Here is a 23,614-nt window from a genome sequence, read left to right as displayed (position 1 = left end):
AGCTGCAGTGCTAACCACTGTGCTACCGTGCCGCCCATTGTATCCTTGTATTTGTTCAGTTTTATTGCAAATGGCTTCACTTTGACAGACGTTTTCAGTGAATGATCACAAATCGGCCAAATCCTTGTCCCTTTCCAAATCTGCTAATGGGCAAGCCTCTAGTGTGTGCATGTTTGCTTTATTTCAATATGCTTTGTCTACCTTGAAATATGAAGCATGGTATTCGAATCATTCATCATATTTTATATATCTATTGATCACTTGCACACACTTCCATCCTTTTCTCTGTGAGGTTGGGTCTAACCTAGCTATGGGCTCTCCTGATACTGGCTTTTTAAGGGGATGAATAAAGGCTTCTGCACTTAATTGTTGAGGTGTAACGTGTGCTGCAGGCGACTGGGAATTTGGGGAAAGGTTCTGCGACATGGACGTCAAACTTTTTTTTCCTTTGACAAGCACACATTTTGTTTTTCCACATCATATGTAACCTGTGCCTGATTTCTTGTATAGGGTATTAATGGTAATCACCCTCATATCAAGTCTCATTTAAAAAATATATATAATCGAAGTACACATAAAAATAATTGGTTTCAATTGAGGATGGATTGCTGTTGGTTTTGGGTGTATGAATAAGCTGCAGTGGAGTTTTAATGCCAACTTTCACCTTGGTAATGTATTACTTTTGTGTTAAAACAAACTAATTGAAATGCACTGAATTATTGATATGTTTCAGTTCCTCTTTGACAAATCAAAACATTTTTAGCAGTCAGTCATTTCATTGCTGTTTCCAAGTCTTTTCTTCATAAGAAAAGAGAAATTGATTAAACATGTTCATTCATTGCTTAACTCATTAAACATAAGGGTGGGACAGAGCTTTCTGAATTTTGAAGAAGTTAGACAAAAACCTCTTTGATGCTAATACTGTAATTCTTACATAAATGTTTTCTGTTAAAGGTACTTCCATATTTTCTAATGTGCTTTTTTTATTTCTGTTTTGTGAAGTGAATTTATGGCCTGTATTATTCAGTGCTAATTTTAAAATGCAGAAATCTTGATACAAAGCCGCACTGTTCTCCATGAAGTGATTTTTTTTGGCAGCAAATTAAACATTTTTTAATACTTAAGAATGAAAGAACATTGTCATTTCTAAATAAGTATCTTAAGACAAGTTAAGAGGACCTCGACTTTACCTTTCCTCCATTTGAATAGAGTATTTTGTTTTCCCCTCTTTGACTCTCTGCCCTGTTTTAATTTAATTTACAGGATCTTTTTACAATCAGTGCTCATGTTTATGCTCAGAAGCCACAAATGGACATTCATAGTTTTGAAGGGACCTTCACACGGGTGAGTTGGAAGCTCTTAGAGCTTTATGGATAATTTGCTTAAGAAACCAGAAGCTTAAAAATAAATGAAGTGTAATTCTAAATATTTGTTTTTCAGTAATTAGCATGCCATTATAATAAATTTAGAGACTAGCGTTACAGCTGTTAATTTTCTAATATTGTGTTTTCTTTGCCATTGACTTTGCCTTGAGCCATTTGGAGTAAAGAAAAAGCTGCAACTGCTGGGAAAACTTGCAGATGCTAAGGCTCAGTGCAAGGTTCTTTTTGAGATTGGATTGCAATAACCTTTTGCAGTGGGGAGAAAAATTAAAAACTGAGAACAATTAACTAATGTAACTTTACAGAGTTGAGCATGAATGAACTGTCATCAGTTAAATAATTACTGTCCAATCTCTAGCAAAAGCAGCAACAGTTTTGAATTTGTATTAATAGCGGATTAGCAGTGACTGAAAACGTGTCTGCAGAGAAAGCGATTCCACAAAGACGATCATTGTTTATTGGCTTCATTCTTGGCCACACACTAGGCTTAGCAAGACAGCATTTCCTGTACTGATTTATTCCTCTACATCCTCGGTGTAATTTGTATTTTCTTTTGCGACAGGTTGACTCAGTTTTTAAGTTATCAGGCCATTTTTTATTGTATCCAAGGTTTTACTTGCACAATGCGTGTAGATCAATTCCATATCGGATGATGAAAGATGTTAGATTTTTGAAAAACAAAAAAAGTGTCGAATGATACTTTACGCTGTGATAGCTACAGCATAGCAGGCAGATTACTCCTTAGGGTAAAACTTTGCCCCAGCTCTATCATATCTTTATTATGGAAATAAAGTACAAAACCCATTACTTTGCACTTGAGTTTAATGAGCAATCTGTTAACGCACGTTTACCTAGCCATTAAATGAGAAAGTAATTCTAGAAGGAATTTTACCTTTCACATTTAAGAAACGTGATTTCAATCAATTGGGGTTAGCTGATGCTTCATCAAGTGGAAATACTTGTTGCTTATTGCAATACATGAAAGTTAGTTATTTGATGTGCTTGAACTTTGACAACCGTATTTTCATTAACTTAATTTAAACACTGGTTTCAGGGCTCAGTGTTAACAATTAACATTAAACTGAAAGGGATATCTCATATTTGCAAAAGCACATTCTTAAATTCTGACTAGGTAGGGGACTATCATACCCTCGGTTTTGTACATAATATGATTGGATTTAGACCTGCTCTCATCTGGTTTATGAAGGAACCATTTGGTGTGTTTTACAGCATTTCTGAAACCGTTTCAGAATGAAAACTGCAAATACAATTAGATCATTTTGTGACTGATGCAAAAGCTAATAATTTTCTTGATTAAATCATTTAGAATCACTAATGTGAGTACATTACAAACCATAAGTGACATTCTTTAATACTTGTAAATCGAGTTGCATTTTTTTAATGGGCTTGACTCAGTTAAATTAATATTTGATTTAAGTTGCGCACCACAGAAAGGCGATACCAACACACTTAAATTGTGAAATATGAATGCAAAATGCTTTTCATCCAGCGGACTCAAAATTGGCTTGCAATTGATTTCATCTTGGATTTTCCTCAGATTTATATAGTTAAATCTGTGCTTCAGTTCACAGACTTCGCAAACCAGATTAGTTATTGATGTTTTATTTAACTTGTAGTGAAAGACTGTGGGCGAGATTCTCCGATCTTGTCTGTGGCTTCCCCGCTACAAGTGAGGACGGAGAATTTGGCATTCCAGTCAAAACTCCATTCACTTTCAGCGGCACCGAAGAATCCCAGCCGCGAACAAGGTCAGAGATTTCCGGAAATGATTTGATTAAAACTGGAGTTGCATCTTGACAAGTTAAAGATCGTTTTGTGTGTTGGGGCTAAATCACAATTTACTTCGCAATTGTGATTAATCTGAATAATGAAACTTTACGTTTTACCTTATAGTTATGTTGATTAGAAATTGATACCATGGTTTTGATCTCTCCAAACTCTTGAGTTTTGATTTTGTGGTGAAGGATCTATAACAACAAGCAGTTCTAATGCTTGCTTTGGTATTTTAGAGAGAATATAAAAGTATTAGAATTATTCTTGTTTGTATATTTAAGTAGAAACATTCAACTCATTAATATTCAATCTACATTAAGCAAGGTTGTGTTACAGAATATATCTAGAGAGAGTGACATCGTTTTAAAAAAAACGATAAAGGCCTAATCCTGCTAAAAAATTGTATCTATTTTAATTGTTGAGTATGTTAGGTGGTGAGTTAGACGGTGTGGTGGCACAGTGGTTAGCATGGTCTGTGTGGAGTTTACACATCCTCCTCCTGTCTGCGTGGGTTTCTTCCGGATGGACTCCCACAGTCCAAAAATGTTCAGGTTAGGTTGATTGGCCGTACTAAATTGCCCCTTAGTGTCCCAAGATGTGTCGGTTAGATGGATTAGCCATGATAAAGGGGTAGGGCAGGGGAAGAGGGCTTGGGTAAGATACGCTGTCGGAGAGTTGATGCAGACTCGATGGGCCAAATGGCCTCTTCTGCACTGTAGGGATTCTATGATCAAGTGGTATGGAAGAGGGAGCAATTGATTTTTGGGAACTGCTTGGATGTTGTTGTTTCACTTACCACACCTAGTGGTGTACATGGCATACTTTCATTTGTTCTCATAGCAAATCTTTCCCTGGAACAGGTTGCTAGCCTGTTGCCAGAAACTTGAGGGGGCGCCAGTATGTATCAAGCATGGCTGACCAGGCGACACTGTCGCTCTTACCGCCTGCCACTAGTATGTTGGAAGGATTTTGCAGGCTGACACGCAGCCTATTGGCCGAGTTATAAACCCACCTTCCTTGGCCATCAAGTCGTGGGTTAGAACTTGGACCTGGAGCTTCTGCCTCAGAGGCAGGGATGCTACCAATTGGGCTACAAGACCTCCCCAATCAGGGTGGTAGTTTTTGTCGAATTTGTGTTTTGCTTTAATTTTTTTTTGGTGATCTTCAAAAATAGATTTGAATTTGTAAGTCTTCAGTTTTGAGAGCTCTTAATTCCAGAACATTTTTCATGTTATCAGCTTTAGTTCAGGAACTTCTTACTAGCATTAAGTCAAATCTGCATTGAAACAGACTAAAGACTTAATCCGTTTTCTAACTGATTGGTATGAATCAGAACGACAAGGGCTATACATGGACTATTTACGTATTGTAAACTAGTTCCCAAAGAAAGGACATTTTTCACTTCTTCAGTTGCCCAATAAATTTACAGCCAATGGAAGAATTGAAATATGTAATTATTGTTGTAATGAGGAGAATAAAAGCAGTCAGGTTGCACATAGCGAGGTGTCTCAAACAGCAACGCAACAAGTAACCAGTTCATCAGAATTCAGTGATGTTATTTGAAGGACAAATGTTAACCAGGACATGAGTAGAACTTCCCTGCACTTCAGACAGTGTGGCGAGATCTTTTTTATGCACTTGAAAGACAAGGCAGGACCTCTGCTTGGCTCCTCATTCCAAAAACAGCCTTTCAAGTGGTGCAGTGCGTTCTCTGCGTTTTTTGGTGTCAGCCCAGAATATGCTCAAGCCAAAGAGTAGGATCTGAACTACCCCCTTCTGAGTCCAGGTGAGAGTGCTATCAGTGAGCCAGTGCTGACATAAGAGCACAGCACAATCTCACAAGTAGCAATGAGGAAATTGTAAGATTTTCGTAGTGATAAAAGGATCCCAAGTCAGGTGGTGAAGTACGAAACTGGATGCATCTTTTTCTTAGTGATTTGTTTCTTTCACAGAATACAGCATAACAAATGCCTGTCGCCGACCAAGTAACCCAATGTCCCAACAGTTCCCTGTTTATATTCTCTTTTGATGAGGCAAAAAATCAATAGATTTATCAAAAATCAATGAATGAGAAGGGGTGACGGATGTTCCTCTTTATACTCTCTTGATGAAACGCAAAATAAAAATCAATAAATGACCAAAAATGAGAAGGGGGCTGACAGTCCCTGGCGGGGTAGTCTCTCCTTATACACTTCTAGTTAAACAAGTTATCAATAAATTGAGCACAAATGAGAGGAGGTAACAACCCCTGGTGGGGCTCTGTAATTGAAATAAAATGTAAAAAGGAAACTTAACGAATTAATTTAAAATGTCATAACTGGAGTAATGATACACCCCACCCAGGGCAGTCCCTCTTTACCATGTTTCTGCCCAGGGATGTTTCTTGTGCGAGATGAACGTTATAACCACTGAAACCAGCAGCCTCTCTTTATATGTGCTCATGATACTTAATGAATATCCTTCACCTGTTTATCTTTAACCATAACAATGCAATTGACAAATAGCACATTTAACCAGAGTTCAGCTGTATCATTGATTCAGCTGCATGATGATTAAAAAAGAAAGTTATGAAATTCTTTCAGTTTTAATAGCTTGCTTTACTTCATACTTCCATCAACCCCACATGCCTTGCAGTTTTCATAGGGTAAAAGATGCCACATTGATGAAAAGAGGAGGGGTGCGCTAACTATGTCACCAAAGACAGACTTTTAACCTGGCTCTTTCTTATAACTTGGTAAATGTTAAATATCATGTCATGTCTAAAGTTGCATATTTTACATAGAATCAGGAAAGAATGCTCTTTAATCATAATTTTGAATCGCTACTATGACACGCCATTGTAGGGCAAATCACAGTGAAACTTAATCATGTGAATAGTCTTTACCCCATTTCTATTCCAGTGTCTTCTGTAGTTCTGTATGTTGAAATCCTATGGTCAATTACTTGCACATCCAACTTGAACTGTGCCCAAATCACTGTCTATAATTGTGTTGAATATGACAATTTGTCTGACATTCTATTCTCTTAATATAGATCATAGAATAATAGAATCCCTACAGTGCAGAAGGAAGCTATTCAACCCATCGAGTCTGCGCAACTCTGACAGAGTATCTTATCCAGCCCCTATCCATGCAACCCCACATATTTATCCTGCTAATTCCCCTTACCTACACATCTTGGGACACTAAGGGGCAATTTAGCCTGGCCAATCCACCTAATGTGCACGTCTTTGGGAGGAAACCCACGCAGACATGGGGAGAACGTGCAGACTCCACTCAGACAGTCACCCAAGGCTGGAATTGAACCTGGGTCCCAGGTGCTATGCTAACTACTCTGCCACCCACTTTAATCCTATTGCCTTAATCCGCTGCTATTGCAGTTATTGCTCTTATTTTAAACTTGTAAAATTTGGAGTCGTAGAAGAGGAGTACTATAGATGTGAATTTCCTGCTCGCACACTTCGCTCCGTAAAATATTTTTGTTTAAATACTGAATTAAAATTTTTGTTCTGAGGGCGGTAACTATTTTATTAGTGAAAGTGATGCACTCTTGGACAACTCAATGTGGTGTGTATGCGTGGCCAGAAAAGGCCAGCTTAAATGGTGCATATTATTGTCAGTCTATCTAAAGTAAGCTGGGTGAGCTTTTGGCATTCTTGATATTAATCCTGACCCTCAATGCTACACTAAAGGGTTCAGTACCTGGTACTTCAATCTTCATGTGTACTGTCAAAATTTGAATATCGTCCTTAAGATCTGGTTTAGTGAAATAACTCCAGTTACAGAAGAGAGTCTAACTTGTGCTGTCAGCTGCCAGTTTCTTTTAAATGAGAATGGTTTGTGTTCTTCAACCCTGTTGTAGGGCATCTAACCTGAATTCATCAGATCTAATCACTGAAGACTGCCAAGAAGAAGGAAGGGTTATTTGGCACTTGTGCTTTTGTTTAGTGTTTAAGCCACAGAAGTGGCAGGAACCTGATGTGCAGTTCCTGTGAAAAGCCTAGTGCTGAGGAGCTAGGTTTTAAGAGGAGTATCATAACTACAATCTTTGCCTTCAATGAAGCAATAAAACTTCTGCTTTCACTTCTTTAAAGAAACAGTTCTATTTTCCATGTGTTGAACATTTTCCCTAATTCTGCTGTAGTCACTGAACTTCTCTTGTTTTTAGCCCCATACATAATATCTATCTTATGCAACCTTCTCCCTTCCTACCGTGTTGAAATTGAGACTCTTTACACTATCTCCTTCTGCAACTCACTTTTGTGAGATCTCAAAACTCCAATTCAATTCCATCACCTTCAATGTTTACATAGAATTGGGCAGCACGGTGTTAACACTGCTGCCTCACAGCATCAGAGACCTGGGTTTGATTCCCGGCTTGGGTCAGTGACTGTGTGGAGTTTGCACGTTCTCCCTGTGTCTGTGTGGGTTTCCTCTGGTGCTCCGGTTTCCTCCCACAGCCCAAAGATGTGCAGGTTAGGTAAATTGGCCATGCTAAATTCTCCCTCAGTGTACCCAAGCAGGGTGCTGGAGTGTGGCAACTAGGGGATTTTCACAGTAACTTCATTGCAGTGTGAATGTAAGCCTATTTGTGACTAATAAATAAACTTTACTTTTAGAATTATATTAAAAATATAGTACAGAAGCAGGCTATTTGATCCAACCAGTCCATCCATTCTATTTCCTCCCACTCTTTCTCATCTAACTCTCCATTTCCTTCTACCTCATATGCTTACTAAACCTCCCTTAAATGAGTTTATACTATTTGCTCTAACCACGCCTTTTGCTGCTGGTGAGACTTCCTCCAATCTGCAAGCCTTTAAAACTTGAGATTTGTGTCAACTAACCACCTGTCCTGATTGATCCTGTCTTCCAAATTACCTTTTTTAACCTTTGGAATATCCTGCAGTATGAACTTGAGTTGGGCTGGTCGATATGCGCGATCTTCTTGGAGATCCTCTCCAAGTACACTTGGAGTGGAGATCCACTCCACAGTATGAACTTGACCCATGGTCTTGCACCCAAGTGTCTGGTGATGCAGGCTGGAATATATTTAAGGCTGAATTAGTCAGAGTTATGATCTATAAGGGAGTCGAGCATTATGGGGGGTGGATGGTTGGTTGTGGTGCAGGCAGGAAAGTAGAGCTAAGGCCTCAATCAGATCAACCATGATACTGAATGGTGGAGCAGGCTCGAGGGGTCCAGTGTCCTACTCCTGCACCTGTTCCTCAAGTTCTTGTGTCTCTTTCTTAAATGATTCTCTGCATCCACCAGAATGAGAGAGTCAAGTTATTCATTCGTATTAATTCATAATACATCATTAGGAAGTACCACTCAAGTGAGATACATTTTTAATTTGGAAAGTGAGATGGAATTCTTAACAAACATTTTTGAGATGGAATACCTTGTGACAACTAATCTGGTGGCATGCAGAGACTAATACAAGAGTGTGGATGTGAATTGGAATATACTCACTTCATTACCACTGCATACTTTGGATTTTTGTATGATTGTTGATTGACTGGAAGTATTTTAGATCATATAACTGAAACCAGTACAAGCGTAGGAGTTTCTATGCACATTTATTTATATTCATAATTAGTCACAGTATTTCTTGTGCATATGTGAGTAATTTAAAAAGAATAATGCATTAAAACAAACATCCTGTGCGCGGTAAAAATATATAAATAGTGCACTTTTTCGGAGAATCTTGAGTTGTATTGCAAATGTTTAATTGTGGTTTTATCTGGCTTTAAACAATCCACAAATTACTTTGGGTGCAATACACACAAGTAGGAAATCAAGCAGTTCTAAAATATCATCATTGTTAATCTAGAGCGCTTGACTTTATGGTCAATACTGCAACGTTACATTGGCAGATCTGCATTGAAATGCACTTAGTGCAATCCTGACATATCAGGTGCTCTGTGGGTACACACTGATCTCACTCCATAATGAGGTCAGCCAATTTAAATATTTAGACAGCACTTCTACTGCATGACATGCTGGAACGGCTCACTGGTTAAGGTAATGGATTATTGGATATCAGCCATTGTGAAAACGTATGACTAGTTTTTTTTTAAATACCAGTTTGATTCACACATTGCAGGCCATGCTGCAGGACATCCGGTGTTAACAGGGCGGTGCCACCAAGCAGTGGGCGCCTTCTAACTTGTGCATTGACCTCCCTTGAGGGAGGAGGGTGTTTGGAGGCTCCAGATGCATTGCATGAGTTGCCCTGACATGGATAGCAGTACGCCTTTAATGAGCTATGTGCAGATCATTGTAAAAGGCTCTGTGTGCAAATGACACATAGTAATAATGCCGTGGACTCCCTGAGCACTGGATAGCAGCTCCAAATGTGTACGGCATGTAAACCTTCTGCCGATGCCAAATCCATGCTGTCAACCCTTCAAAATGATGGTAGTAACTGAACGTTCATGTCAAAAATATGTGGCTGGAGAATTGGCTTGATTGGAGGTAGTATTTAGAGTACCTTAAAGGAGAGAGAAACAGAGATGTTTAAGGTCCAAATAGCAGATGGCATGACTGCCCACAATGGGGGGAAGTAAGTGGAGGATGCACGAAAGGTATAAATTGGAGGAATGTGAAGTTCTGAGGATTGTGGGTTTGGAGGTGGTTACAGAGATTGGGGAAGCTGCAGAGGGATCTGAACATGGGAAAGTGAATGTTAAATCAAGGCATTGCTGGACTGGGAGCTAATGTAGGTCTGGGAACATGAGTGATAGGTGAATGGGGCTTAGTGCAAATTACTATATGGATGGCAAAGTTTTGGGTGAGCTTCATTTAGTTAAGGGTGGAAGATGGGAGGCTAGCTGGGAGAGTATTGGAAGAGCTGCATCAATACCAAAAGAATGGATAAGGTTTCAGTGACAGAAGAGCTGAAGCAGAGTCAGAAAAGGGTGAAATTTGTGGGGTGGAATAAGGTGGTATTTGTGACAGGGTGTGAAGTCTAAGCTAAACACAGTCAAATCGGCAGACAAGGCCGGAAATGGTCGAGTTCTGTCTAAAACAGTGTTTAGGTAGGAGAATGAAATTGTTGGCTTGGTGTATAGAGTTTATGACAAACAAATTTTAATTTCATAAAATTAAAATGGGCAGCACGGTAGCACAGTGGTTAGCACTGCTGCTTCACAGCTCCAGGGTCCCGGGTTCGATTCCCGGCTCGGGTCACTGTGTGGAGTTTGCACATTCTCCTCGTGTCTGCGTGGGTTTCCTCCGGGTGCTCCGGTTTCCTCCCACAGTCCAAAGATGTGCGGGTTAGGTTGATTGGCCAGGTTAAAAATTGCCCCTTAGAGTCCTGAGATGCGTAGGTTAGAGGGATTAGCGGGTAAATATGTGGGGGTAGGGCTTGGGTGGGATTGTGGTCAGTGCAGACTCGATGGGCCGAATGGCCTCTTTCTGCACTGTAGGGTTTCTATGATTTCTATGATAAATGTTAATCTTGAGGCTATTTATTTCAAGGCTGAATATAATTTGGGATGATAACTAAAGTTAAAGTTTATTTATTAGTCACAAGTAAGACTTGCATTAACACTGCAATGAAGTTACTGTGAAATTCCCCTAGTCGCCACACTCTGGCACCTATTTGGGTCAATGCACCTAACCAGTATGTCTTTCAGATTGTGGGAGGAAACCGGAGCACTCGGAGGAAACCCACACAGACACAGGGAGAACGTGCAAACTCCACACAGACAATGATCCAAGCCAGGAATCGAACCTGGGTCCCTGGCGCTGAGAGGCAGCAGTGTCCTCCCTCTTCAGCCCCCACCCCACCCTGTTTGCTTATTCATTAGATCTAATTATAGGGTGCAACTTTATTTCTAAACCCACCCCTCCCCAGAAGCAACATCACTCTCATTTGTAATAGATCATTTCTGTGACCTAATTTGAGCTGCTATTCATTGATTTCTGTTTCTTGTCAAATGGTATTAAAATTTTCCTGTCGTTTTTGGATTTCCAGGCAGGATGTTTTCTTAACGATTTTAGTAACTTTGGATTTGTTATTGTAAATTTACTCCAGAGTTCTTGCACAGTTTTCCGTTGTACTTTTCCTCTGCTATAACCTGTTGCCTCGGTGAAACCAAACCGAGGTTAACCCCTTGGCACTGCTAGAGCATGTCACCATTTAGTCATAAAATTAAAATGAGAGCGTCCTACCAAACATAGCAGCAAGAAGCCCTCGTAAAATTAAATTTAACTGAACGTCAGCGCCAAACCTTTTCAGTGGCTGCAATCATACCTAGTACAAGGTGAGATAGTCGTCGTCATTGGTGCCTAATCATCTCAGCCCCAGGACATCCTCAGGAGCTCCGAAGGACAATGAATGACTTTGGTCTAACTATCTACTTCATCAATGACCTTTTCTCCACTATAAGGTCAGAAGCAGGGCTATTTGCTAATGATTATGCAGCGTTCAACTCCATTCACAATTCCTCAGATAAGGAAGCAGTAATTCTGCACGACTCCCAGGCTCAGGCTGATTATTGCACCACATAAGTTGGCAATGTCTATCTCCAGCAGGACTGAGTATAATCCACCTCTCCATGATATTCATTGGCACTACCATTGGCAAGTCTCCCACCATTAACATCCCATTGGACACCATTGACAAGAAACTGAACTGGATCAGCTCTGGCTACTAGACCTGGAGAGAGACTGGGGGTTCTGCAGTGAGAGAGTCATCATCTGTCTCCCCAAAGCCTCTTGACCACCTGCAAGGCACAAGTTGAGTGCTTTTGCAATACAGATTGCAGTGGTCCAAGAAGGCAGCCCACCATAACTTTTTCGAGGACAATGAGTGATGGCAATAAATAGCTAGTAATTCCTACATTTAAGAAAGGGTCAGGGTATCCAGATAATTATAGACCAGTCAGCTTTACATTCGTGGTCAGAAAAGAACAGAATCTTTACTAAAGGGGAGAATAGAAGAACATCTGGAAATTTTAAATTAAATAAGTGAAGAGGGCACACTGGGTTTGCCTCTGCCACACTGTCTTGACTCAATATTATTACAATTATGTTATTTTTTGAGGCTTTTTGCTGCCTGGTTGATGGTTGTAACTGCAAAGTCAAAAACGACATTTTAATTCAGTGCTTATGTCTTACTTGGGAGGCTGCAGGCCAATCTGCCTCCAACAACCTGCTCTGAAAACTCTGCTCATATTTTGACAAATTTCACCACAGGTAGCCAACACAATCCACCACGTTCTAAAACGGTCAACAGCATTCTAAATAAAACAACGCACAACATTCTTTAAGAAAAGTCTATTTTCCCCGTCTTCCAGAGTTAATAGATACTTCAAAAAAGATTCCAAGATCTGGATCTGCATCTTCGCCAAAAATGAATCAGTTATCCCTTGGGCGATATCCCATCACTGTACCAAGGTTCATTGTAATTTGTCCATTTTGATTTTGAGATCTATTGTTTGCAAACAGACTAATGGAGCAAAGTATTATCTTCGCTGACCTTCAGCGGGGGAGATGATAATGAATAATCCACATGGATTTCAAAAGGGAAAGCCTTGCATGACTATTGAATTTTTTGAGGAGGTAACAGAGATTAGACACTGGCAATGAAGTAGAGGTAACTTACCTGCATTTCTAAAAGGCCTTCTGTAAGGTGCTTCATAATGGACTATATAGAATGAGGTTGGTGAACGCTAAGTCAAGGAAAAGGCAGGAGAATGGGAATGAGAAAAATATCAACCGTGATTGAATGGCAGAGCAGACTCGATGGGCCGAGTGGCCTAATTCTGCTGCTATGTCTTATGGTCTAAAGTCAGGGGACAAGTGGCAGAATGGATTGCAAGCTGGTGTCGAGATAAAACGCAGAGAGTAGGAGTAAAGAGTAGTTATTGAATGTTGCAGAAGTTGGGAAGTGATATAACAGAAGGATTAGTACTGGGACCACTGCTGTTCGCAATTTACATTAATGATTTGGAATTAAAAAAGCAATTTCTGAATTTAAGGATGAGACTGAACTGGAGGATAGTGAACACTGAGTTGAACAAGCTAAAGATGCTCATTAAGAAACTTGCAGAATGGGCAAATGATTGGCAAATAGAAGTTCAATGCAGATAAACGCGAAATGTTTTGGTAGGAAGAATAGGGCGGTCACAATACTTGAAACGTGCAGGTCCAGGTGGGGTGGAGAAACAGAGATCATGAAGTACAAATACACCAATCACTGAAGGTTGCGCCACAGGTTAGCAAGATCATAAAAAAGCATTCCAAGCACCAGGCTTTTGGAAAATAGGGAAGTTATCCAATGCTGTACTGAACCTTGGTTAGACCACATATGGAGTAGTGTGTACAGTTCTGGTTGCCAGATTATGAAAAGAATATAGAGGTGTTGGAGAGGATGTGGAGAAGATTTACAAGGGTGATGCCAGAAATGAGTGGATATACATTTTAAGAAAGGATTAGCAGGCTGGATCTCAAAGAAGGCTGACCTAATAGAGGCTGCGGGGTGAGCTAATATAAAATTACAGAATGATTTGACAAAGGGGGCACCGAGAAAATGCTTCCTTGTGCTGAAGAGCATAACTAGAGGCCGTCAATATAAGATAGTCACCAAGAAATCCAGTAGGGAAATTAGAAGAAACTTATTTTACCCTAAGAGTACTGAGTATATAGAAATTGCTACCAGAGTAGTTGAAGTGCAGAATATACATGCATTAAGGGGGGAGCTAAACAAACATTTGGACAAAAGAATAGGTGGTTACAATGGTAGAAAAATATGGGAAAAGGCTAGAGTGAAGATAAATTCCAGCATGGATTAGTTGGGTTGAATGACCTGTTTTCAGTACCATGTATCGTATGTAATTCTGTGTAAAATGCTGGCCTTGCCAGTCAGACGTACATTCTGAAAATTAATTAAAAGAAATATAGTTCTTTGGATCCAGCACTTTTCAGAACCACTCATTTGTTCTAAGATTAGGTGAGAAAAATGAGCAAGATTGCACTTGCAATCTATCAGTTCCACTGTGTTCAGTGTCTCCAACACAGATGAGAAGCCCAGGAAGGTGGCCAGATCCCTGCATAAACCCGCTCCTGCCTCGATCAAAAATGGACCTAATGTTTAAATTTGGCTTCTGGTATGCCATCTACTGACATTGTTTCTAGTTATGTGGTTTCCTGCAGCAGTTTTCTTGGCGACAGAATGGGCGTTGATTTATGGTGGAACAGTTATATAGTCCAGAAATGCAGTAGAATCTAACCGTAGCTAACAACACTTTTGTCTTGGATGGGGAAAATGAGGTTTTAGCGAAGGACGCCCATTGAAGGAGTAGCATAGGGAGTTGTCTGGAGTAATTTTGATCCAGTACATACCACAGTAACATTGCTTCAGTTGATGGAATGAACAGGTAATGACCAAACAGAGGCACATTCTGAAATGGGCAAGTGGTCAGAATCAATCTTTTGATCTTATATAATTGTATTTTTGAGGTTATGATTGACATCTACTATTGGAACTGCACCAAACGCCATCTGGGAAAATTTGTAGGCAGCTGTGGTTGACATAGATTTTAAAAAAAATCAAGCTGGACAAACTTGTGTGGTAAATATTTGAACTGATTCAATTTACATGATCATCTACTTATTGTGCCGGATTTGGACATGCAGGTGAAATTTTATGAGTCCCTAGTCAAGAAAATACCTTTCTCCCAAGGAATCTGAATAACTAAACGTCATGGGGCAGGGAGGTGCCTTCAGGTTGTCCTCATGGATGGCAGGCACGCAAGTGGCTTGTGCAGAAAGTTCTACTCCGTTGTATTTGTCTACTAACTGAGCTTTTGTTGAACTTGAAATATGATGTCTGCAAATGTGTGTAACATTGACCAAACAACAAAATAGCTATTATGGTGAAAACCGAGCCCAATGTTATAACAGCTTTGTGACTGAAAACCCTATTGACTGGTAACTGATGTATATTAATGTACAGGTTGTGTAATGGATGGTGCATCCTGAGCTAATTAAAGCTCTTGGCTGTTGGATCACTTTTAAACTAATTCTTTGTCGACTCCAGGAGCTAGCTATTGTGTTTCTCGAATAGCATTAAATTAACATGATTATGATCTTAATGTTGCTTTTAACATGGTTATGCAGAAAGCATTAGGAAAGAGCTTCTTTTGAAGTAACATTAAGTTTAGCTGCACTGACGCTTTAATTCAATGTGTATTTAAGCTGTCCAGACCAGGGGTGTTCCAGATTCAATCTTTCAGCTGCACTGAGATAGTTGATCTTAGCCACGAGCAATAAGGCAGAAACTAAAATTGGTCTTGGTGTTCCTGAGGAGAAAATCTCACCTTGTTTCCAACTACTGCATATGGTTTAATGAGTCCTGTTGGATAAGGAATGCGCATAGGTTTGAGATCAACACTGATTTTCACATAGAAGATACCTGTTGACCAATGGTCACTTGATGAAGTACTGAAAGTTCCCAATGAAACTCTACACTAGTGTGTAACTGATGTCTATAGGGGCAAGGGAAGAAAATTGGCATAGAAAGAGAAGGAATCCCATTGCAACAAAGTTCCTCTTGCCATAGGTTATCTGATCCCTTGTAGATAAAAGTAATGACTATTGTAATCTGATTTGATGATCATTAATCCCAGAAAGAACCCTTTGACCTTGTTTTGCAGTTTTAAGCATTACTGGCAAAGCATTGTTTTATATTAACACTGACCTTTTTTGTTGCACAAATGCAAAATATTTTTGCATTTAATTAATTGCAGGAAGATAGTGATCCTTCCATCCATGAAAGTCTGAGTACAGAAAACGCACTTTGGGCCAGCACAGTAGTAGCTTCTGGTGAGTATGTTATTTGGTTACTCATAGCATCTGACTTGATATTGAATTAGCATATAATCCTTTGAAGTTGATGGCGTTTCTTTTAAACGAAGATGAATATAAGACTTGTTATGAATTCAATTCATTGTGTCCTTGGGTGCTAAATTAGATTGTAACATTTAAGGTACATCTTATTCCAACGCATGTTACACTGGTTCCTGCCCAGGATGGGACACTCTGGGAGTGTTTTGATAGGTTATTGGATCAGATCATGGGTCAGTGAACAATTTTTCTTGAGGCAGTCTGCCAACCAGCAATAGCACAAAGACAAAAGTGGTAGGAATGGGGTCCCATTCAAGTTAAAGGAGGAGTTGCAGGGTGAAGACTTGAGGCCATTGGGGCAAAGGAGCCCCTTTTGGAGCCGTGCTGTTCTGCTTGGTACAGCCATTGCTCTGAAAGTGTGCTAGTAAGCTAGTGTTTGAGTGTACTCAGGAATCTAGGGAGAAGGGATCTTGGAAGGTGAGATTGAAACCTTAGAGGCAGGCTATTGTTAAAGCCGTCAGAGTGGGAGCAACTTTGGGAGAGAATTCCAAGGAGAGATCTTCAAAGGTGGAGCTAGGAATCCCTCAACAGTTTGATCTGGTGTTTTGCTGATGTCAGGTTGAGTTCCTGAGAAATCCGTGGACAGCTGTCATTTACTCTGTAGTGCGGCGTGTTCGGCCATTAATTCACATGTGCCGCATACGTTAGAGTATAAGATATGTATTGTAAATTATTTTATCTTTAACTTGTACAGTAACATTTATTTGTGCTTGTTCAAAACCCATGGAATGTTGTGGCTTTATTCCAAAAGCAGGTGTCTTGAATTGCAACCTTTATTATTTTATTAATTAGTCACAGGTAGGCTTACGTTAACACTGCAATGAAGTTACCGAGAAAATTCCCTCGTCACCACACTCAGGCACCTGTTCGGATACACAGAGAATTTAGCATGGTCAATGCACCTAACCAGCACGTCCTTTAGACTGTGGGAGGGAGCCGGAGTCTGGCTAATGATCATAACAAATTTGAAAGCAGTTTGGAGATATTTAAACTTCCGGTTTTATAGTTTTTGTAAAATTAGGCCTGTCCTGTTGCTGTTCAGTATTAGTTGCCAGAAAATTATTTGAAATGTTAACAGAAATGTGTGTATTTCAAAAACTAAATTTGGGAAGTGAATTGAATATTTTTATCAAGTGATCTCAAAAAGACCCGAAGCAAAGTTAATTCTGAAAGCTGTTCTGAAATTGTGAAACAACTTGAAGAGTACAAAAGTTATAACTAAAGTAAAAAGATGCGAGTTATAATGTTTTGATAAATTCTGATTTATTTATGGTTGTGGCAGGAGCATTATAACACATCTCAAGAGTAACGTAGTTAAAAATGTAATGCATTGTTAAAAGATCTATGTCTACTGCAGTATTTGAATTTCAAAATAGTCACATTGCTGCAAAATATTTCGGCAGCCCTGATCAGTAGAATGTGGTAGACTATGGTTTTCTGCAAGGCATATTAACATGGAGTTAACTGTTTACATCACTCGTTTCCAGGGCTGCGAGGAAACCCAATGCAAGGTGCACTCCACCTAATGAGCATTGTCAATAGTCAGTATTTAAGCACTTTTTACAGTTGTCTTGATGAGGTTTCGTTGTGCACGTAACTTTACCAAGAGTTTTATCCAGCATGCACCTGGTTTCAAAATTTTTCATCTTTCTTTCCCCCCCTCTGAGATCATCCCTTCTTACCTCTGAAAAATTCTCTAGCTCCATAAGCTTCCAAGAGGTGTGCATTCCTTCAATTCTCCCCAGTTTTAAGCACTCCATTATTGGCAGCTGTGCCTTCACTGCCTGTGCCCGAGGTGCCTCTTGACCCCTCTCTTCTCCTTTAAGATCCGCCTTACAACCCACCTCTTTGACCAAGGGGATTTTCACAGTAACTTCATTGCCATGTGAATGTAAGCCTACTTGTGACTAATAAATAAACTTTAGCTTCAGCTTTTGGTCACCTGTTCTAATAACTCTGTATGGTGTCAAATTTGGTTTGCTCAGATACCCGTGAAGTGCTTTGGAACATTTTACTATGCTAATGACGTTAAAAACAAGTTGTTAACATGCAACAAATATCAGTCGGTGTTCTCAAAATCTTACACTTACGGGTGCTCAATTCAATGGGGGCGGCATGGAAGCACAGTGGTTAGCACTGCTGCTACACAGCGCCAGGGACCCGGGTTCAATTCCCGGCTTGGGTCACTTTCTGTGTGAAGTTTGCACATTCTCTCTGTGTCTGCGTGGGTTTCCTCCGGGTGCTCCGGTTTCCTCCCACAGTCTGAAAGGCGTGCTGGTTAGGTGCATTGACCCAAATAGGCGTTGGACTGTGGCGACTAGGGGAATTTCACAGCAACTTCATTGCAGTGTTGATGTAAGCCTTACTTGTGACTAATAAATAAACTTTACTTTTAATTCTAAATTGACCCTTGTACAACTGTTTTTGGCCTGTTTATATATCCGGTGCATAATTGTGCATGCTTGCAGAGATTTCTTGCTATTAAATCACGCATCACAGGCATCTTTGCCCTGGATTTATGGAACTGTTACATCACACTAGGGCAGTCCATGACACATGGCAGCCATTAGCCCAGAGACCTCTACTTCCAGTATGTGTGGAAGTGAAAGATATATTTGAGAGTTACAGCTTTCATTCTGCTACTTTGGAGCAGAACACCCAAATGGAAAATTTGTAAATTAATGTCAGGCACAAGTGGAAGAAAATATTTTTTCTTAGCTTTTTACACAATCTGAACCAAGCCATAAAGAAGTATTCAGAGTGAATGGTGTTTGAGGTGATGTCTTACAGATGGGAACTGGTGTTCATACTGGAGCCTTATGGGGCTGCTCAATCTGCTGTTAACCTTGGACGTATTGCAATTAGAGTCAGCCAGACCCAGTGCATGGCAAATAACTACCGAGACAAGCTATTTGAATAGGGGAAGAAAAATTGAACTTGGGAATTTTTTACCAGTGACAGCTTCCCCACATCTGCTGCGGGAAGTGAGGAGACCATAAAGACCGTAAGACATAGGAGCAGAGTTAGGCCACTCGGCCCATCAAGTCTGCTCCGTCATTCAATCATGGCTGATATTTTTCTCATCCCCATTCTCCTGCCTTTTCCCCATAACCCTCATCCCCTTATTAATCAATAACCTATCTATCTCTGTCTTAAAGACACTCAATGACCTGGTCTTCACAGCCTTCTGCGGCAGAGTTCCACAGATTCACCACTCTCCGGCTGAAGAAATTCCTCCTCATCTCTGTTTTAAAGGATTGTCCCTTTAGCCTGAGGTTGTGCCCTCTGGTTCTAGTTTTTCCTGCTAGTGGAAACATCCTCTCCACGTCCACTCTATCCAGGCCTCGCAGTATCCTGTAAGTTTCAATAAGATCCCCCCTCATCCTTCTAAACTCTAATGACCCAGAGTCCTCAACTGTTCCTCATGCAACAAGTTCTTCATTCCAGGGATCATTCTTGTGAACCTCCTCTAGACCCTGCCAAGGCCAGCACGTCCTTCTTTAGATACGGGGCCTAAAACTGCTCGCAGTACTCCAAATGGGGTCTAACCAGAGCCTTACGCAGCCTCAGAAGTACACTCCTGCTCTTGTATTCTAACCCTCTCATGAATGCTAACATTGTATTTGCCTTCCTAATTGCCACCTGAACCTGCACGTTAACCTTAAGAGAATCTTGAACAAGGACTCCCAAGTCCCTTTGTGCTTCTGATTTCCTAAGCATTTCCCCATTTAGAAAATAGTCTGTTTCCAAAGTGCATAACCTCTCACTTTTCCACATTGTATTCCATCTGCCACTTCTTTGCCCACTCTCCTAACCTGTCTAAATCCTTCTGCAGCCCCCCTGCTTCCTCAATGCTTCTGGTCCCTCTACATATCTTTGTATCATCTGCGAACTTAGCAACAGTGCCTTTAGTTCCTTCCAATTACTTTTAGGGAGGGAAATGATCAATAACCCTCAGAACGTCAGAAAGATTTGATGGAATATTGGAGAGTGTAAACAATTATATCTTCAGCAAATATGTAAATCCATCACAGGATTTTGAGAAATAGAAAGCTATGCTAATACCAGGGGATGGATTTTGAAGAGGGAATTACAAAGTTACTTCCATCTTGAGGAAGTTGTATCAAGTGCTGGTATTAGTACTGCATATATTGTACCTGTGATATCTTACACAACAGATTTGTAAGATGTAATATTTTGTCCTTTGAGCCTGATGTGGTTCTATTGCTTATACAGATTTTGATGATTGACATGGGCAGCCATTCTTGGATGGACTTGGTTGGTGTTGAGCTTCCTGGGTGTTCAGCTCAATTACATCAGCATATTTTCATTAAGTATTTGCTCCCATTACTTATCCTTTTTTTTCAATCCAAAAATGTATCGTTTCACAATGACCCACATTAATTTGCACTTCTCTGACATTCCCTCACCTATTTGTTCCTGAAACATTTTACAGCACCTTTTTTCATGGGCCAAGTGTCTGCCTTTTGTGGCTGTTGAAATTTCAAGATTGTGTTCTCAGATTCAAGTCAAATTCATGTGCATACATCCTGAGAACACCACTTCCGAGTCTTCTCCAGTCCATATCTTCTGTTTGTTACCAGAACAGTAATTTGACTCTGCAAGAGGGAAGCAGGACTCCTTTTCTGCATTTTCAGCCATGGCACTTTTTAGATTGATTGCAGGTGCAAGGCTCATCTTTCGTCCAGGTTGAATTGGCAGTATTGTTATCAACTCTAGAGTCCTTTGGAAGTGAACATGGTTGCTTGTCTTGGTCTTTCTGCATGGATTTGGGTCTGTTTGTGCCACATTCAAAGTAAAGGACTTCAATTTGTTCCAGGAATGTTGCTTTTAGTGCTTGGGGTCTTTAGCTCCAACTTATCCCTACAAAAATGTGCGGGTTAGGTGGATTGGCCGTGTTAAATTGCCCATTAGTGTCCCAAGATGTGTAGGTTAGGGGGATTAGCGGGGTTAAATGTGTGGGGATTCAGGGATAGGGCAAGGTGGGGTGGTGGTAGGTAAGATGCACTGTTGAAGAGTTGGTGCTGACTTGATGGGCTGAATGGCTTCCTTTCAGCACTGTAGGGATTATATGATTCTTCTATGATTTTACAACTGCTTTCTTCATTTCCCTTTATTCCTAGGAGTGCAGAGAAATATGCAGAAGTAATGGTGTGGAACTTTTGAATGGTTCTACCTTCTAATTAGCAGCATTCAAAACCCATAGTTCCAACTTTGTAGATATTGTATATTGGGGTAATAGATTTGAACATTGGAAGAGCAAATTTCTTTAACTTTCCTTCGAATGCATTCACCATTGAGGACCATTTGTTGCCACCAGATGATCTCATGATTCTAGCTCTACATCTAACCAAGAACATGGTTTATGTCCAGACCACCAAGTGGAATTTCCTTTGAAGCAATATATTTTCTGTGCACCTAAATGGACACACGATACATCTATTTCTACTTTTTTTTTTTACATACTGATTTTAACTAGTGAAGGTGCATGTCCATCCAACTTGAGTTCTTGTCCTTCAAAACCTTTAGGAAAGCCTCTGATCAGCTGGAATTATCTGGCTGTTCACACTGGTGGTCCTCTAGTCCTGCCCACGTTGCACCCCCTACCACGAGTGTGGAGTGGCTTCACTGGGAAATCCCATTGAGAGCGGTGGGACCACAGGATCCCGGCACCAGCATTGCCTCCCGCTGCCGAGAAAAACACTGAGGGGAAGCCAAAGAATCTTGGCCAAAATTGTTTTTTCTTTGTCTTGTCTTCCCACTTTTTTTTCCCTTTGGGGAATAGTGAGGAAGTAGTGGAAGGATTCATGAGCTGATTATCAGTCCATTGAACCGCATTATGAACACTCCTTCCATGACCAACAAGTCTGCCATTGGACTTTTGAACTCAGAGCTTCTATGATATAGTGTGCAGTCCTTGATGGAATAAATTTATCAGGGTCAATTTCTGAATTCTCCCTTCTACAGTATTCCAAGAGTACTTGAGTATTTACATCTCTTAAACCTTATCTTGAAGTCATGTTCCATGCATGCCCTTGTGCAGGATTCTGTCCAATGTTGATCAGTTTGTCCTGGTGAGTGAAATAGATATGAGGTCTAACCTCATAGAATCCCTATAGTGCAGAAGGAGGCCATTCATCGCATTGTCTGCACCGAATCTCTGACAGTGTGTCTTGCCCAGGCCCTCTTTCCCCCACCCTATCCCTGTAAACCTATGCATTTACCATGGCTAATCCAACTTGGCCAATCCACCTAACCTGCATATCTTTGGACTGGGAGGAAACCAGAGCACCCGGAGGAAACCCACATAGACACGAAGAGAGCGTGGAAACTCCACACAGACAGTCGCCCGAGGCTGGAATCGAACCTGGGTCCCTGACGCTGTGAGGCAACACTGTGCCACCATACCATTCAGAATGTTAATGCCAAGCCATAGCTGACACCAGGTTTTGACACTAGTGAGCCTTGTTGCCTCCTCATCATCCATCCTTTGGTGCAAGATTAACAAAGTTTGACACCAAGCCACATAATTAAATATTAGTGCAGATGACCTATAGTTTTGTCACAAATGGGTTTTAAGTAGCATCGTAAAGGAGAAGAGAAAGACAGCGGTTTTGGGAGAGAATTGCAAAGCTGGCGGCTGGAGAGACTGAGGCCAGATTCGGGGGAACTTCCAAATCTATTGGTCACATGGCTGGAGAAGCTTACAGAGGTGAAGGCCTGGGGATGATTTCAAAAACCAGGATGAGAGTTTTAACATCGAAATGTTAACCGGGGGCTAATATGTGAACAGAGGGGTGAGGGCTAAACAGCACCTGGCATGTGTTAAGCTATGGGCAACAGAGTTTTGGATGAGCTCAAGTTTAAGCGGGATGCAAAGTGGGCAGCCAGCAAAAAGTGCATTGGAGAATAGTGATGTCTGGGGTCACAAAGACAAGAAGAGGGTTTCAGCAGGAGATGAGTTGAAAAAGGGACAGTGATGGGCAAAGTTATGGAGCTGAAATGTACTTCTGTATAATGTCTGTGTTTGCATGGCTAGCATCGTATTGGATTCTCATGTTGGTAGTAGACTGTAATCAAAATAACAAGCATTTGAGTGGGCGTAGGCAGGTTGTAATCGCTTAAACCATTTATTTTTAGATAACAGCAAAACCCGAGCGCCGTGAAGCTCACTTCAAGGCAGCTTTTCATTGCATCTAATTCCATGTAGGAAACCTTTACAGTAATTTGCACGTACTCATTTCCACAAATGAGTCTGCTTACAGGTAGTTTTTTGTTTGATAATGACCTAATGCATAGATCAGAACTCCTCCCCAATTTTAAATAATGGAATTGGCATTTTTCCCTCTGTTGGGGAAGTAGTAACATGCTAAAATGGCTTATTACAACCCATTAGTTGAAACAAATGCTGAGTGAATGAATATCCCATTTACATTGCTATATTATACTTGAGGTTTGCTTTGTAATATCCAGTAGGGACATTCCTGTATCAATATACCA

At 40.5% G+C, this 23,614-nt stretch overlaps 1 protein-coding gene across 1 annotated transcript in view; it reads left to right on the top strand.

Moving 5' to 3' along the window:
- The window catches only part of atp9b (ATPase phospholipid transporting 9B), a 286,554-nt gene that overhangs the window by 149,084 nt on the left and 113,856 nt on the right, over window positions 1–23,614 (top strand). The window contains exons 9-10 of the mRNA XM_078216847.1: window positions 1,264–1,344; window positions 15,937–16,012. Of these exons, the coding sequence (XP_078072973.1) occupies window positions 1,264–1,344; window positions 15,937–16,012 (157 nt within the window). The remainder of the gene's footprint in view (window positions 1–1,263; window positions 1,345–15,936; window positions 16,013–23,614) is intronic.

The sequence above is a fragment of the Mustelus asterias genome, chromosome 7, assembly GCF_964213995.1.
Source record: "Mustelus asterias chromosome 7, sMusAst1.hap1.1, whole genome shotgun sequence".
Classification (NCBI taxonomy): Eukaryota; Metazoa; Chordata; class Chondrichthyes; order Carcharhiniformes; family Triakidae; genus Mustelus; species Mustelus asterias.
Note: the sequence above shows the minus strand (reverse complement) of the source record. Positions and strands in the feature narration are given on the sequence as shown.